Consider the following 18526-nt stretch of genomic DNA (forward strand, 5'->3'; position numbering starts at 1 on the left):
ATGCATGAGTGCTCATTGATTATGAGATCCAGACATTTCCTGCCATTTCAGAATAGGTCTCTTGGTCCAACCATTAACAAAAAGCATCAAACATTAAAGACAATGCTAAAATCAGTTATCACTTACACCGCGAATCTTAGAGGTGGCAAGCAGTGAAGAAATATTGTAGCAGAGTCAGTCAGCTGAAGGGAGAAACTAATTTCCTCCTAATTGAGCAAAGGGTTTTTGTTTTGTCAGGAGATTTTCGACCCAAACAGAGTCAGATTCCTGCAGATCTCCTGGGATGATGGGAGGGCCAGGCTGGAGTCAAGTAGAGCCTGGAGATCCCAGGAGTCCCCCCGGCTCCTTAATCCCTGTCATTAACTCTTCTACACAGAGAAAACTGGCCTGCCTGCCGGTCACTACCCTCTCATCAGCCCTGTCCTTTGTCCCTTTATTTCTTCCCTTACATCCTCTCTTTCATTAGGCTCATCTCACGCTTCTTTATTTTCTCATGTGTTATTGTTTCCTACATTTTCCGCCAGGTTTCCTTCCTGATCTTCCCTGTGAGTGCAGGTGAAACATAAATCTCACCTGCACAATCCGTTAAAAACAACAACTTGTCTTATAGAAACTTTTAATTCAAGGGAAGAATAACAAGCGATGAGAAATGTTCTTGTCACATCTTACCACAAAACCACTGCTCTGACCTATTTTTACAGTTCTAGTGTACAAAAACAACTGTCTGGGGATGTATGTGGCAGCACGCAGAAATAATATTTATATTATCATTCAATCACGCCATCTACTAAATAAATAGCTTATCTTAAGCAGCTATAAAACAAAAGTCTGACAGAAGCATCTCAGTTGGAGAGGATAAACTGTCCTATTATAGCACATCCTGTGGTGCTTGCTGTTTTGTCCATTGACACACAGTGTGGTGGGGAGATAGAGAGGATGGGTGCGGAGGTGGCCCAGGGTCCCGAGAAAGGAGAGGGGAAACACCTTGTGACCCCCTTGTTCCTGACCAAGCTACTGGAGGTGCGGAGACAGCAAGGGTGGTCGAGCAGAGAGCACCGCTGGACGGCTGTTGGCTTACATCTAACGTTACAATTACCTGCTCGGACTTCTTGCATTTTTGTAGTATTCATTTTGTAATTAAGGAGAAAAAAATATATAATTCTTTATTATCACAATATAAAAACAAATGGGAAATAATATGCTCCTGTCCTCATTTTGTGTGTGTTTGTGTGTGCGTGTGCTTTCTTGGCAGATGTACAATAAGGAAGACAGATAAGTAATGAATAAACAGTCAGGATTTTGTTTCTGGTGGCAACAACAACGATCAGCTGGCACGCACCGCTGCAGTTTGGCTGTGGCTGGGCCATGTTTGGGTTTTGATACAGATGTCAAACTCGACTGTCTCCCAGGCACAGACTGCATGACTTCTGCTGCAGATAAACCCTCCGCTCCACTTGAGCCATCCAAGGAAAACTATGCTTTGATGCACGCACACATGCTCAGTGCACTGACACAGAATGAGAGTAAATCTGGCTGGGTTTATGTCTTCATTCCCTTAAAATAACATAGGGTATAAATTGGAAGCAACAAGCTCTTAGTGCCTTTAAGTACTCCATTGATTTAGCATCATACCATGACACAGTTGAACTCAATGACAGTTTAAAAGAAAGTTTAAAAATCGATGCAGCAGAACCAGAGATATTCTCTGTTTTACTCCTTGCATTCTTCTTCCTTGACAAAACCTGGATCTATCACATAAAAATGGAGAGTTGTGTTGTGCAACGGGTCATAAAGGTGACAACAATTATGTCATAATTCTTTCAATTGGTGACCATGTGAAAACTATTGTTCCATTGACATATTAACATCTAATTTGGTTATACCACCTTAACTTGCTTATGCACATTATTAATGGTTAAAATAACTGAACCAAATTTGTGCTTTTATATTTTAGATGTTGTGAGGAGTATGTTACAATTGTTCTTTTACTCAAAGGGAGGGTCCAAAGAAAATTTTTTTAATGCTGACAAGGGACTTGTTTTTATTATAACATGAAACATAAGATTCAGCTCCTCTCCCCTCAAACCACTAATAATTTTTGGGCAGTCCCTAAATAATGTAGTATGGTTAGACTACATTTTTCTTCCAGAATTACAGTAAACAAAACTACTACTAAAATTATTCGCATCCGTTGTTTCAATCCAAGCATGGACACATAATGAAATTTTAAAGAGGGCTCTACCAACAGGTGTATTGCTCATTAAGAAAAAAGTGCTTAGTGCGTCAAAAATTAAACAATAGAGCAGCCTTATCAACGCAAACATTTTTAATGATTGGGTGGAGGTCTGTATTTAGTTTAATGCTGAGGTCAAGAGGCAGATGTGGGGGAAAGATAGCTGTTAGTGATATGGCTGACCTCAAACATAAGGGTTTAATTAGCCACGTACAGCACAGTACAATGGCCTCTGGGAGTTGTTGATAGAGCTTTCTATTTCTCACTGTGAGAATGTGTTTTATTCTTTTATTCGGACGTGCAGAAGCAAATCACACACAAACAGCCAGAGATCCTCAGATAACCTGCAGTTTGACAACACGCTCTGCCAATTAGCAAACTCCTCTGCAGGAGCAGTGCCCTCGCACATCAGAGGGTGTGGCCCTGGCTCCATGGCACAGGAGTGCGACGTCGTCTGACACAGCAGAGTCGCCACTTAGCAAGCTGATGTGAAATGTCCGCAGCTGAGGCCGGCGGTCCGCAGAGGAGTGTCCATGAACACACCACGCAGGGTTCACTATGAATTATTGTCTTTATTCCACATAAAGTGCTCCCAGCAGGAACAGTGTGCACTTAAGGACCCATCCTGTCTCCGAGGTGATTCAAGTGACACCACACTGTGACCCTAGCCCCCACCCTGCCTGCACCTCATGATTTGTGGTGCCTGGGGTCTGCTGTATTGGCCACAAATCAATGAACTGGGGGCTCTGTGTGCTGCCAACAATTTTTACACTTCAAACAAACCTCAGGTCACAGATTCCTCCTTCAATCACTTATCTCCTCCTCTGACCAGACTGGAGCTGACATGCGTCCATTACAAATGTCCCCCAAGTTGCCTGTCACTGACGTCAGTGAACTTCAGTGAAGATGAATATCTTGCACCACACCTCTCTTCAAAGCATGTGATATCATCAACTCTGGCTACATTTTGTCCATATACAAACACAATAACATCAGAGTGAGACCGGAGCAGCCCCATCACAGCAGCAGGGTCATTACAACAGCAGATCAAAAGCAGTCACAGCTGTGGCAGGGAAGCATGTGTGGTCCAGGCCTAAAGAGAGAAAACCCTGTCACACATCGCAGCTATAAGTAGCTACGCTATGGTAATACTGTATATGACAGAGAGAAAATATGACACAAAATAAAAGCATGCCATAACTTGAAAAATTATGTTGAATATATTTCACCCATGTATTTATTTGGAAAGAAATGTAAATCAATCCTCAACCTCAGCTGATAATCATCCCCTCCCATCCACCCCCCCGTAAAACTGAGCTCAGGATCAGCAGTGGGACTTTATCTTGGCACCTATAAAGGCTATGATTAACAAGTGAGGAGGTCCTCTGAAGATATCCAAGACGATGGTCTAATCTGACCATCTGTTTCTTATCTACTCGCCTTTATTTTTTAAATTTGCAAATTTATTTGTGTAAGGGATACTGGGTCTGCAAAGCAGCAGGCGCCCAATCCTCTCCCCTGGGGAATGAAGTGGAGGTGGGACCCACCTGGTGGGTGTGTGTGCGTGAGTGTGTGTTTGTGTGCGTGTGTGTGTGTGTGTGTGTGTGTGTGTGTGTGTGTGTGTGTGTGTGTGTGACTGCTTGTGTGTGGTTTTCCAAAGATTTTTTTTTACCATAGCCAGGCTAAGGAGGAGGCTGTAAGATATGCAGAACCACTGTCACTTGAAATGTTTGATCCGTGATAACAAAATGATGTGAGTAGAGCTCAGGTGCTTCTCACCTGATCTGGGCGCCAACGTCTCTTCACTGTTGAAAGGATAAAGTCTCTGCCATGATATACTCCCCTCAACTGGCTCTCAGTACAATACCATCAGCAGTCACTCACTGCAGGCTGATAAGCATTGATCTATAGCTTTCATCAGAGACATCTCTCAAAGCTTCTGCGTTACAATAATCCACAGTCAGGATTCATGTGGCAGGTTCCTGTTATCACCACAAGGAGGCCTGTTTTTGGACAAGTGATCTAAACTAAACCTGCTGTAAATAATGTTCAGCTCCGCTCAGACTTGTCCACTCTTTGTTTCACTGACAGTACTTCATTTGAGCCGGCTGGGGAGTCGTACTGCTGTTTGAATGCTTTGTCAAAATGTAGTAGAATTCACTGATGGGTTCATTTTTTTTTATTGTTGGACCAACACGTGCAGTGAAACAAACAAACTGTCCACAAACGACTTTTAAACCAAAAGAAAAACGTTATGAACCAATTTAACATGAGCTGCACACATTTGCCTGTTTGATCTCCCAACATGATGCAATCAGCGGGGAGGTTAGATGAACATGCAGGAACCAAAGGGTCCAGTGAAAAGGGTTTAGAAATGATGGTGTCAACGTGAAGTTTCCTTTTGTTTTTGTTTCAGACCGGTGAGTTTGCTTCGCCTTTTCTCATGGAAATTAATCCTCAGACTTGAGAATTGAATTCACACATCCCCTGAGCTGCCCGCTGACATTTCATCTAATCTTCAAACGCTTTGCATTTGGTTGTCGATCTAATTACGGTCCCATTTCGAAGCAACTCCTTAAACTCCTAATATAAATATATATATATATATATATGAAATGAAAGGTCCAACGTTTCGACCAGTAAAAGGCAAAATGAGACGCATCTCCGCGCTTTTAACAGCCTTTGAATCCTTTGTGGTGTAAAACAGGAGAAGTTGAGATGTCGCGACTTGTTCCGCCACCAGGGTCCACCTCCTCCAACGAAATCACTGAGGATCTGAAGCAACCCAGAATTTTTATTCACCCGATTTTATTACGATTAACAGATGAAGTTATCACAAGAAAAGAGAGAGAGAGAGGCAGGGAGACGCATCAGCCCTCTGTTTACATGAGGTCATTCATTCAGGAAAGGACCGTAATTGATTATTAGTATAGGATGATATCATTATTATTATTTGTATTATTACTATTATTATTATTATTATTATTATTATTATTATTATTATTAGTAGTAGTAGTAGTAGTAGTAGTAGTAAAATGTGGTAAATTTAATCTTCGATTTTCGGCACAAAAACCAAACAAAACGTTTGGCTGAAAAAAAAAAAGTTGCAGGTTTGTTGTTAATTTCACTTGACTCTTATAAATGAGGGCTTGACCTGTCTAGTGGGGAACGTCCTGCGGGAGGAGGTGAGAGAGGAGGAGGGGGAGGAGGAGGAGGGGGAGGAGGTGGGCTGAGGGATGTCTTACTGGGGCAGGAGGGAGGGAAGGTGGGGTGGGATGGAGGGGGTCGTCCTGGGAGGGAACCAGGGGTGTGGAGGGCTGAGTTTAAAAAGGCAGGCAGCGCCTACAGTCAGTCACTCTCACACACAACAAACTGTCTCTCTCTCTCCTCCAGTTCCCGGCAGCAGCAGCTCAGCAGAAGCAGCAGCTCCAGTGATTCACCGCTGAGGCCTTGGAACTGTACAGGACTATCTGTCTTTTTTTTTTTTTTTTTTTTTTTTTTTTTTTTGCAAAAGACTAAGGATTTTTTTTCCCTACTGCAGCATGGAGACCACCACTGGGGAATATGTTGATAGCTATGAGTATTACGATGATAATGAGACTGCCTGTGACTTCTCAGAGTGGGAGCCCTCTTACTCCCTCATCCCGGTCCTCTACATGCTCATCTTCATCCTGGGTCTGTCGGGTAACGGCGTTGTCATCTTCACAGTCTGGAGATCCAAATCTAAACGCCGGGCTGCAGACGTCTACATAGGAAACCTGGCCCTTGCTGACCTCACCTTTGTTATAACCCTACCTCTCTGGGCTGTGTACACGGCGCTGGGCTACCACTGGCCCTTTGGTGTGGCTCTGTGCAAGATCAGCAGCTACGTTGTTCTGGTCAACATGTATGCCAGTGTTTTCTGCCTCACTTGCCTGAGCTTTGACCGCTACCTGGCCATCGTTCACTCTCTGTCCAGCAGCCGGCTGCGCTCACGGGGCACCATGCTGGCGTCCTTGGGTGCCATTTGGTTCCTGTCTGGCCTGCTGGCTGTGCCCACACTGCTCTTCCGCACCACTGTGAACGACCTGAACAGCAACCGGACCACATGCGCTATGGACTTCAGCCTAGTGACTTTGAACCAGAGGCACGACTATCTCTGGATTGCAGGACTCAGCTTGTCCTCCTCTGCCTTGGGTTTTCTTCTGCCTTTCTTGGCCATGACCATCTTCTACTGCTTCATCGGCTGCACCGTTACACGTCACTTCAACAACCTGCGCAAGGAGGACCAGAAGAAGAAGAGGCTGCTGAAGATCATCACCACACTGGTGGTGGTTTTTGCCATCTGCTGGACTCCCTTCCACGTGCTGAAGAGCATGGACGCCCTCTCTTACCTGAACCTGGCTCCGAGCTCCTGCGGCTTCCTGCGCTTCCTGCTCCTGGCTCACCCCTATGCTACCTGTTTGGCCTACGTCAACAGCTGCCTCAACCCATTTTTGTACGCCTTCTTTGACCTGCGCTTTCGTTCCCAGTGTCTGTGCCTGCTCAACCTGAAGAAGGCTATGCATGGCCAGATGAGCTCCATGTCGTCCACACTCAGCGCCCAGACTCAGAAGTCAGAGATTCAGTCTCTGGCCACAAAGGTGTAGAGAGTAAAAGGAAAGGTGGAGCGGTGCTGCGGGACGGTCCCAGCTCCCACCACTGGAACACTTGTAAAAATACAGACCACATGTGTCCATTGTTGAAAGCTGGTAAGATGAGATGATGAACTTTGAATTGCCACTGCTCACAGTCATGAAATCCATTATATGTTCCTCCTGTTCTACAGTGAGAGGCGTCGATGCTCTCTTTGGTGTGTGGACCTGGGAAGCTGGAGCCAGCCGGCTGAGCTCCTTAGCTGCTTTGCTCCTCAAATTGTCAGAGATAAAGTCTATTTTTTTCCTTTTGTTGTTTGCAAAAGTTGTCTGATTTTAAAAACATACACTGATTTTTGGAATTGCGAATCAATTTGCATAGAAATTTGTTTACACTGGAGGAAACATAAAGCTGTACAGTATTTTCATACCATAGCTTTTTTTTTTTTGTTCAGATCTATTGCTGTTTTGTTTTATAAGCACTTGTTTTAAAATATATATGTGTGAGCAGGGAAATCAAACAGAGCAGTGTCCTCTTGAGAGCTTGTTGTTTGTGAAGGTAGAAGTCTGTGCTGTGGATGGGGAGGGGGCGGGGGAGGGTGGGCGTAAGAGGAGAAAAGGTGTTGCAGCTTAATTATATAGTTTGTGTAGAGGAGACGGGGGCAGACAGGCAGATGGCAGTTGACAAATGTTGGGGAACAGGAACGGGGTGGGGCAGGGTGGAGGGGGTCTCGCGGTGCAGCCACGGCACTAAAGAGGGACAAAGGAACTTTATAAATGTTCCGATCTGATGTATATGTTTTATTTTTTGACATCACTGTAACTAACTACTGCATTAAAGATGTGCTCTATGAACTAGATCTCTTAGATTCATTGAGAATGTGTGTAAGAGTGCGTGAAAACCAGTGTCATATCTTTGCTTTGAAAATGATTTTAAAGGTGCAGAGGAGAAAGTAAAGAAAACTCTAATCCCAAATGTAAATATTTGCACAAAAAAGGTCTTTGGAAACTCTTTCATTAAACCTGTAGTTTCAAATCCGTTTCATTACACCATCCTGTTATCCTGTGTTAAGTATCTCCAGCAGGTTAAGGCTTTGTTATGAGTTACCTTGCATTTGTGTCACACCTTCAGACTAATAGATCTCTAATCTCTGTTGATTCACAGCCAGTATCCAGACTGTAACCGGATTATGCAAACTACCGGCCATCCTGAGAGTGTGTATTCGATCCTCAGTTGTGACTTCTGTCATCTGAGGTGCTTTAACTATTTGATGACACAGTCCTGTGGGTTACAGTCAAAGGTCTTTGAATTTGAAACGCTGTATTTATTTATGACCAGAAGACTGAGGCACCATCCAAGTACTCTGAGTAACGTGCTTTTAGTGAAACAGACAAGTTTCAAAGAACCTGAAGCTCATGTGAAACAATGTTAATGTTTACTGTCACAAAAACACTGTCCATCCGCAGGAGGTAAAGCTGACCAAACCCCACATGTTCACTGAATAATAGGGTCATTACCAATGAGTGACTCTTCTGAGGGATCCTTTGAGTTGACAGTAATGAGCTCTGTTGGACATAATCACCATTTAGAGATGGCGGCGGTGGCCGTGGAGGGGGGGAAGTGGGGCTCTAATCCTGGCAGAAGTCGGGCCGCCGAACAAGTCAATATTTGTCTCCGCTGACAAGAGATTGCAGTTAGAGCGGTTGCTTGGGTGCAGGGCGGGGCTGAGGGGGGGGGGGGGGGGGGGGGGGGGGGGGTCGGTGGGGGAGGAGGGCAGCTGACTGCAGATGCTCCAATACACTGAGTAGAAAATGGGAATGAGGTGAGGAAGTTAAGAAAAATCAAGACTGCCCTGTAAGAAAAGGGAAAAAATGACCACGGAGATCATCTGTGCAAGCAGCTTATTATGACTGAGGCTATAGTTAGGTTTTCTCATTAGTCAATCTCTAGTGGCTTTTGTAATCATGATGGAGGAAAGGAGGAAGTCAGGTGACGTAGTATATGGAGCAAAGTCCACGTTCTTAGGAGGTTGGGGTGCATGAACAAGAGACCACTGTTAGCTTGTAAAAACTAATAGTCAGTGTTGATTCTTTTATCCATGACCGTTCCACAACCTTAACCATGTGTTTATTATCATTACCATGTCAACAAAGGTCTGGCACGCCTGCCACTGGCGACCTCGTATCCAAGGGTAGGGACAAGCAACCTATACGGTCATTTAGCTTGGGAGACTGGTTGGGAAAATCACAGCCACGGGAGCTCGTCTTGCACCACATCTTAAAGTAACAACACGTGTGAAACGACGAGAATGTGAAGCCCCATGATTCATCTTGTCTTTTTGTGTGTGAGGGATCATATGTTACTCATTGTGCGTCCTGGCCAAATGGAGCAGATATGATGGAGCTTGAAGCAGATCATGGGATGGTCATTGTGATGGATGTGCAGGCCTCAACACACACAAACAGAAACAGGATCACTAAAACACACAGTCATTCTTCATATGGTTCAGTCAGATGCCATTTAGAGGGAAAGTGGAGATTTACAAGTACAGTTGAGTTTAATATATCAGATACAAAGGGAATCAACCCCATAACACAGACTTTCTACACCATTTAACAATATAGGACCATAAAAGTGGAATTACACTATAGTCGACATGCAGTTGACAGTAAGACAGTGGAAACAGTGTGGAGTCAGTCATGCATGCTGGACTGGCCAGACTTCTTGTTGTTATTGAGATGAGCCGGGCTGACAGCTTGTCTGATGCTGTTAGCCAGCAAGTCCACGTTGGGATAACTCATCCAGAATACCAGCTGAGCAAAGCACCCCAGTGCTTTACAGCGCCAACACAAAAACAACACTTGTGTTGCCCTCAAAATGCACATAAATGTTGTTCGTGTTTGTGTGTGGCCTGTGTGACCTGTTTGTGTGTGTGGATGTTTGGGTGTGGGCTTTACAGTGCTCAGAGTATTGTTAGAGAGAGGTCAACCATGTTAATCCACCGGCCTCTTAAAATGACTTTTTTTCCTTATCAGGAGAGTAAGGCATGAACTTTCCCATTAACTGTAGTGGTTTTAGTTCTTCTGACCAACAGCTGCTACCTCTGTTCAAAACAAACCAAAAAAAACCCACCCTGCAGCCTTGTGCACACTCTACTACATGCTGGTCATTGTGCATGTAATTTGACGCATAAACTTGAAGTCACTGGACATTTCCTAATTCATTTTTCCACAAGTTATGGATTTGTTTCACTGTCTGACACTTTGCTTATGTACTTGAGATCAAATGAGTATTTTCATGATCACCAACTAAGCTGCTCTAGGCTTCCATCTTAAAGGATAAGCCTGGAGATATTCTACATGTCTGTTATTATCAACAAACTCCATGAAAACACCAAAACCTACAATCTAAGTTTGTCTCTCAATATTTTCCTCCTTCCTATGCCTGTCTGTGGCTCTCAATCCCAAACCCTGTTGTACTGACTGAAGCAAATCTTTTAAAACAGGTCCCAGATGATAGTTGAATAATAGTTAAATGGGCAAAATCATTTCCTAAAACAGCTGGGCATTGTAGTTTTTTTTTTTTAAATCAAATGTTACTAAAAGGTGAATAAATATACAACTGGTGTTCTAGTTAGTCTTTATGGCAGTGGCATGGTATTAACTTAAAATAAAGTACCATTCACATAAACACATGACAGCAGCCCACACAGGTGCCTGCTCCTGAGTGTTGTCGTCAGTGTGAGCTGCCACACCCAAATGGGACATCTGAACCAAAACGCAACTGCTCGCCTCTCCTCAGATCTCCCTGCTGTTCCATCCCACCCAAGCTGCAACAAATGCGCTCTATAGCGCGTGTGTGTGTGTATGTGTGTGTGTGTTCATATGCACATGTAAACAGAGATCTGACACATTCCACGGCCTGTCAACGCTAACCCTACTTTCTCTATAGCATTTGTCCACCTGTTGCCTAACTATAACCCACACACACACACACACACACACACACACACACACTCACACACACACACACACACACACACACACACACACACACACACACACACACACACACACACACACACACACACACACAATCAGCTCCCCATTCAAATAATCACAAACAAACAGCATTAGCTCCGGGATATGTATCAAAAAGATGCAGTTAGGGAAAGTGTCTCTCCATACAAACCACCCATTAGTTGATTTAACACAGAGTGAAGGAGGAGGGGGAGAGGGAGAGAGGGGGGGGCATTACTGATTATCCCCCACCTTTTTTCTCTGAAAGCTCAGAGAACCTTTGGGTGTCCCTCTCCCTGCCTGCCTTTCTGTCGTACCTGTGAATATTGAGCACAAAGGGTCTATTAGACAACCCAAAACTCAGGAAAGAGGATTTGATGGAGGGGGTGGGGGTGAGGGTGTTGAAGTGTGGCATGCATTTGTTCCCGTGTGTGAGTGTGTGTGTGTGTGTGTGTGTGTGTCTGTGTGTGGGTGGTTAGGTAGGTTAGCAGGAGTGTGTGTGGTATTGTGTTTGTTCTTGTTTTCTTCCTCTCTCCTTTTCTGGAATTGTCTCCTTTCTTTAGAGGTCCTGCAAACACATTTTCTCAATCAGCATTTTATTTTACATGGATACACACTTTTTTCTCTGTACTTTTCTCAGTGGTTTGAAAGGCGTGGGGCTCAGTTGGAAGAAGATGATATTACATGTATCCACTCACCAATCAGAGTTTGTCAGTCAGTTCTGATCAAACCACAGTAAATCACAATAAGCTGATGAGCTGAAATTTTTTTCTGAATTGCATTTTATTTGTAATTTGCATTCATGCAGAAAGACGTAGAAAACTAGATGTGACAACTTTTTTATGATTATTAAGTTTTTATGTAACATTCTATTAAAGTAAATGAACAGTTTGACATTTTAAGAAAAATGTTCATGCACCACTCTTGCCAAGAGTTAGACAAGAAGATACCACTCTCAAATCTGTCTGTTCAATATGAAGCTGGAGGCAGTTAGCTTAGCTTAGCTTAGCATAAAGACTGGAAACAGAGGGAAACAACTCTGCTTTCGCCAAACAAATTTTGCGTACCAGAACTAAAGCCCAAAAAATCAATGTGTATTGCAGAACTCTGGCTTTAAATAAAAGATTAAATTGCATGTCTAACCCAGATTAATTCCATATCCAGAGGTTTACAGATGTTCTCTAAACCATGTAAGTTATTGCAGGTTATTTACAGGACAGTGCAGACTCCCTTTTGGACTGATAAAAATGAGCTATTGTTAAGTGTTTAATAAGGAGCCAATATAATAATAAATACCAGTTGTATTTTACACACATTTTATAAATCACCACATCACTGGCTTTTATAACACACACTTGCAGTAACAAATCCAGAGCAAACTCTGGGAAAAGAAAAATGTACAGTCAGTGAACAGGTGGGATTTTGTATGAGGGGCCTTGTTTTTAAGCCCTGTTCATGCTCACTGAGGGATTGACAGCTTTGTGATGAGAAACTGACCGCAGGATTAAGGCTTATACTGTACTGTTAATAACATAAAGTGTCTGAGTCGGAGTATGAAGCCAGCAGCAGTCTAGACAGCAGAGCCTCTGATCCACCAAAACAAGTCGGCCCAACCTGACGCAGAAACCTGGAAAGTAGCAGTTTCCCTCTGTCAAAGGGGACGGCCCCTCCCTCTAAATCCATGTTTCGATACTTGTTTACAGTGTGCACACCTTCACAATGCAGATTGTCTTTGTTTCTGTCTTTTCTGTCTCACTGTAACCCCTCCCCCTGCTCCCAAAGTGTGAGAGCCTTTCAAACAAAAACCTGTTTTCCTATATAGTAATAAACTGTGAACAAGCAGCCAAAAATCCAAATAATCAATAGTGGCGATTAGTTTGTAAAAATTTGTTTTAATTTGTTGTATTAAAGATCATTTACATTCAATTTAAAAAAAGCCTTAATTGTTACAGCTTCTCAACTGTGAATATTTCCTGGTTCTCTCATAAGTACATCTGAATATCTTGGTTTTTGGACTGTTCAAAACTTTTTCCACTTTTTTATGACATCTAATTAACCAAACCATGAACTAAGACAAAATTATCACATGAATTTCACATTAGTTTCACCACTAATATAAATATAAGAAAGTCTCTCCTGTGATCTTTTTGCAGTTTGTGCCTCTGGAAGTAAAGAAAACAAACTAAGGCTCCAGCCCTGCATTCACTGCCTCATTTATGTTCATATCCTTTTCCTTTCGCTTGAATCAGTGCTGATAGTAATGAACACCACAGACCTTGGAAACAAAGCCAAATCGCCATAAATCTTATCAATAAGCTCTCACAAATAATGAGGTATTACATGTCCAATCATGCCTAACAAAAGGGGCCATTTGAGTGTCCAATACACACCAATGCCGCAGTTTCCCTCCTCGACTTCTTCCCCATATGCTGCCTGTAAATTGCTACCACGTCTGCTCAGGAATCACTATTGAGATCACCTTGCCTCAGTAATCTGGCTAGTGTAACCTGGAAGTGGCCTCTCACTGTAATTGTCCAGACCTTGAGAACAATGGACCAGAAAAATACATCATTTACATGAGATCAGTGTTTTCATGGTAATGTCGTTATCTTCTGGCACATTTCAAGAGGTGATTAGGAAATCAGGGCTTTCACATGCGTCGTCCCCCCCCCCCCCCCCCCCCCCCCCCCCCCAGCACCTCCTCCCTGTCACTGTTATTCACTGTTGTTCACGTTCATGTCCTCCACCCGTTACAGCGCTAACTGGTTCTGATTGGGTGTACGAGAGGATTTCAGTCAGCTGAGAAAATATCTAAGGGGATATACATTGTAGTCTACTGTAAAGGCTGGGGTTAACATATGTGGCACATATGTGGAAATATCTATCTATCTATCTATCTATCTATCTATCTATCTATCTATCTATCTATCTATCTATCTATCTATGGTGAATATTTGAAGGGAGGACCAGGCTCCTGCTGCACAGTGCATTATAATGAACCCTGCTGCTGGTGGATATCGTTAGGCAAGAGATGCTGCTTCCGAGGACAGCGTGGCTTGGCCAGACCTGAATGTGCTGGGCTCTCGTCCCCTCCGGATATGGTTGCTCAGGCCTCATCATCCCTTAGACACAAAGCTTCTCTTCACATCCTTCTCTATCCCATCCATTGTGGAAGGCCTGCCTCGAGGCACACGGCTCCTGTGCTTGCTTCAGGACTAAATGCATCTCCTGTCACTGGCTGGTCCCAGTGCCAGTTCAGCTGCTGGAAGCACTCAGGTGCTCAGGTCTCCACAAATAAATGTCAGAGAGAAACAACAGGGTTCAGATCACCTTTCCTGCAAGTATAAAGAGGGTGCAAGCACTATTTGGAGATAAATATGGCAGGATGTCATTTTAACGCTTTGACCCTCATCAGAAGGATTGCAGGGAAAAAAATTAGACAGATATCAAAACATCCAAAAATTTAATTTGTCCGCATCAGTACATGTGGTGACATTTGTGCAGATTATTCAAGGGAACAAAAGTCATTTGGTCAAACAAATTTAGATGCTGACTGTCATTAAGAGGCCACATCAATGTAAAAACGCAGCAGATTGGAAGCTGTCTTTCATCGCTGCCTTGTTTACATGAACATAGTTACACATCTTCTGTCCTGGGAGCTGATCAGTACAGAGCAGTCCTCTGCTGTTTGGCCACTGGGGAGCAGCAGCAGTCTGTAGATGTGAGGAAGGGAGGGGAGTTACTTAACTCTCCCGCTGGTCTGTGACCTCAAATTAGTGACTTCATTGGTCAGGTAGTCTACACTGTGCCATCACAAATTTGATTTCCAATCACTTTACAGGATCAGCTAGTAATGAGGGAACATACAATAATTATGTGTGTTTACATATCTACTTTTCAAACGAGGGCCGCGCAGAACAAAAAATTTATTTGAAATAACATGTTTACCCATATTGCTCCACCTCAACAATGAGTTGAAGGAGAAGTGAAACTTTGCTCTCTCAAAGAGAGTGACGCATTTACCTGGATGAGAGTGATCTGAGATGCTTGTGAGTCTGTGGAAATGAACTGCTGCCACCTGTTGTTCAAGTTGTACAATTACCAAAACTTTTTTTTCTTTCGGCACATGGCCAAAACACAGTAGGAAAAGTTTTCATTTGATGATGATTAAAGAGTGGGGTCACCTTTTTCAAGCCTTTCTCAAAACAGGACCACATTTACATTAAAAAGGGTTATTGATCACTGTAATTGTTCAATATACATGAAAGTTTACCTGCTGCGTGACAAATTAAGTATTTTTTAGTATGAAATTTATGCTTCCATGACAGTGTTTTCTTGCTGAGCAGTGGCAGGGGAGCAGTAAGAGAAAGCTGGTCCTAAAAACACTGTTACTTTGGAAAATATCTTCTTGATTTATCCAACTCAGATTGCTGAAGTCTCATATAGGCAGCCATAATCAAAGGTGTTTATAGTTTCTGTAAAAAGGCCCATAATGCCATCAGAGGGCTCAACGGTGAGCAATACCAGGACGGTACCAGGTGCCGGAAACCAAAGCAGATACATGGAAGTGAACCAACATTAATTTCATTAATTAGACCCGCACTAGAGTACACCTGACCCCACTCTCTTGTCAGGAATAATCCACATCTGCAGGCAGCTGCAACCTTCCACCTGTAAAGCATGCCACTGTCAAGTAACTTTTAAATGAGACTTTTCTGTTAAAGAGTCTGGATTTTATGTCAAGCTACTTCATTAAACAATACCACAAAAATGCATTGACTATATAAAAGTGAATGTGAAAGATGCTTTATTATTTTCACAATTATAAATGCAAATTCCAAACGTACTTTATAGTGCACCAGCTACAGCAACGGTCATAGGTAATAACTAATAACAAAAGGTTTCCTATTTATGTGACCATTTGGATGTGATGGTCTAGGTTTGTTATGAGGTCAGTTGCATAAATGATCAAGATTGCCTTTGTCTCCAAGGTGCATCAGTTTCCTGTTTTAGCTTTGGCACAGACAGTCTTTTTGCGCTGATGCAGTGGGGGGCAACCCGGGGGGAGTGGCTTGAGGCTATGGTAAGGCTTATTTCCTGGTAAGGAGCGTGATGGATCTCTTGGTAGGAATCGAGAGCTTATGCCCTTTGAGGAGGCCAGTGTTTCTGATTTGGCTCGTGGGCCAATGATGACAGGAGCACAAGTTTTAGGGATGATGGTGGTCATGGTCCGAGTCAGGACTCTCCCTCTTCTGGACGCCAGGGAGGGAGCTGCAGGGGGCTTCTGTTTCTTGTCTGGACCTTTGCTCTCTTGTTGTTCTTTGGGATGTGTCTGTTGTTGAATGTGGGATTGCTGGCTCCATATATTACACGCCAAGTCTTTCAGAGCCTTGACAGTGTAGGCCTGCATTTCATTACGCAGCTGAGAAATCTGCTCCTCAAACTCATCCCTTAAGGCTTTTTTAGTAGCCTCAAGCTTTTCCTCAAATTTTGCACACAGCTCCTCCTCCCTTAGATCCATCTCATCTTTGCTCTCATCTGTCGACATCTCTGCTTGTCCCCTCTCATCACCGTTGACATCCTTCCCCTCAGGTTCACTGTTCACCTGTGTCATCTCCATTTCCCTGTCTTTGACCCTTTTCACTAGATCCAGTATGCTGCTCTTTGGAGCCTTGGTACCCACTTGTGATCTGATGTGGTTACGTACCTGCTGGAGAACAGACTGCATCTTTGGTTGTTTCTCCTTCTCTGCAGAAGCACTGTCCTCTGAGCATTCATCATCCAGACTGACAGAAGAGATCTGCTCCTCCACTGTAGCAGCCTCAGCGTCCTGTTGCTGCTCCTGTTGTTCACCGTTCACCAGTATCTGTGGATTCGTTTCGGAGGATAATTCATTCATTTTTACTTCTTGTCTCGACAGCTGTATCTTGAACTGAGATACTACAATTATGTGAGGAGTGCTGGTCTGGGAAGGACCTAATTGACTGAGGTGCGTGTCCCCAAAGAAACTAAATGTCAGGGGATTTCGGCAACCAGTCTAGTGTAATGCAGTGTAATTTGCAAGGAAACCTTTGAAAACATTGTGGTGCAATAGCAAAGCAAGTTAAACCAGTTCAATGATCAATTCTATCAATATTCACAATTTACAGGTAAATAAGATTAAAAGCCTAGAATAATTGCTTCTGCTCTGGTAAAGCAGAACTTAAGTGTAGTGTAAGTTTAATTCTATTCAGTGGAACTTAAACTACAACAAGCTACAGCTCTCATATCACACTAATAAATCATCTAACAGCTGTAGTTAAGAAACACATCTATAATTATTTAATCCATCATGTTATGCTTCTCTGTCTGCGTGTGTGTAGTTGCATCCCATGACAACAGCGAGCCTCCTGGTAACAGCATGAAAAACAAAGATCTTCAGGGAGCGTCCCAGCGGGAGCACGGAGGGGTGGGCTCGAAATTCTCATTAGTGGTTAGTGAGCTGTTACTGGAATGTAGAAATCTGTAACACTGACATGAGGCTGTTCATCAACATGTGTGACTAAACATGTAATAAGAATATCTTTCATAAGGACACTGATACACCTTGAGCCTCAGGCTATAGACATCAAGAGTCATCACTGGTCCAGATTCCTGCTGACTGGGATAAAAAACAAAGCAAAAATAAATAAATGAGCAAAAACTGAACAGGTTTTTATTAAAATTGTGTTTTATTATATAGTAGTTTTTCTCAATCCTCTCACCTGTGCTTTAACACTTAGTCATCAAATGTTTTGATATTTTATTAAAAACCTGACTGACTTTAGAAAAAGAGGAGGCTACTGCAAAAAAAAAGTAATGTAGAGTAAAACAATGTTCAGACACAACAATGAAATGTGAATGATTTACTGTAACTATAAGAGACAATATGAGTCAGTTTACAGTGACATCCTAGAAATGAGAACAGACATCCCACTGTCTAATGGCTCTTTCAACACTACTGTAAAATATGTATTACTGTACTGTATTACATTAACATTTGTAGGTCTTACTGTAGGTGCACTGCACTGTACTGTAGGAATGGATGGTTATCATAAGGCACTACAATACAGCCAACTGCAAAAAACATTTGCATACTATAATGCACACACCCACATTGTTTTACTGTCATCCTCTACACAGTGGAAAGGCAAAGACATCATGGAGGTCCAGCCCATGAAAGACAGAAGAGCTTTAGGGTGCATGGTATATCCAAAACATTTACTATAATGAAAAAACTGTTTTGCATTTAATGCAAATACTTTATTTTGAGATGTTTATGATATTTTTAATGCAATGTTTCATTTTGCAGCATATATGTGGCACTTTGCATTTTGTTTGTGCAATTTTTGGATTTGTGTCGAGTTTTGAAAAAAATGAGAGAAAAAATGAGATGATAAATGTATGAAAGCAGTCATAAAAACTGTATTTGTAAATTCACATGATATGATTGCTGTAACTGTGGAAAGCAAAATGATAAACATCGAACCATACATGGAAAAATAGAACAAAAATTATATGTCGAGAGAGAGGTCTGTTTTCATGAGTTGTATGAATGAGTCAAATGAAAAATGCATCAACACAATGAGAAAACATCATTAGTAGGAAAATATGTGTAGAGAAAACGGCAGTTTGTAGAAAC

At 42.7% G+C, this 18526-nt stretch overlaps 1 protein-coding gene across 1 annotated transcript; it reads left to right on the top strand.

The window, feature by feature from the left end:
• Positions 1 to 4638: 4638 nt before the first annotated feature.
• aplnra (apelin receptor a) lies at positions 4639 to 7706 on the top strand. The gene is made up of 2 exons (XM_071482400.1): positions 4639 to 4653; positions 5627 to 7706. The coding sequence occupies exon 2, from the start codon at positions 5776 to 5778 to the stop codon at positions 6859 to 6861; it is 1086 nt and encodes a 361-aa protein (XP_071338501.1). The 5' UTR covers positions 4639 to 4653; positions 5627 to 5775; the 3' UTR covers positions 6862 to 7706.
• Positions 7707 to 18526: the final 10820 nt, after the last annotated feature.

The sequence above is a fragment of the Trachinotus anak genome, unplaced genomic scaffold (genome assembly GCF_046630095.1).
Source record: "Trachinotus anak isolate AG129_WGS33_773 ecotype Australia unplaced genomic scaffold, CSIRO_AGI_Tana_v1 ptg000008l, whole genome shotgun sequence".
NCBI lineage: Eukaryota > Metazoa > Chordata > Actinopteri > Carangiformes > Carangidae > Trachinotus > Trachinotus anak.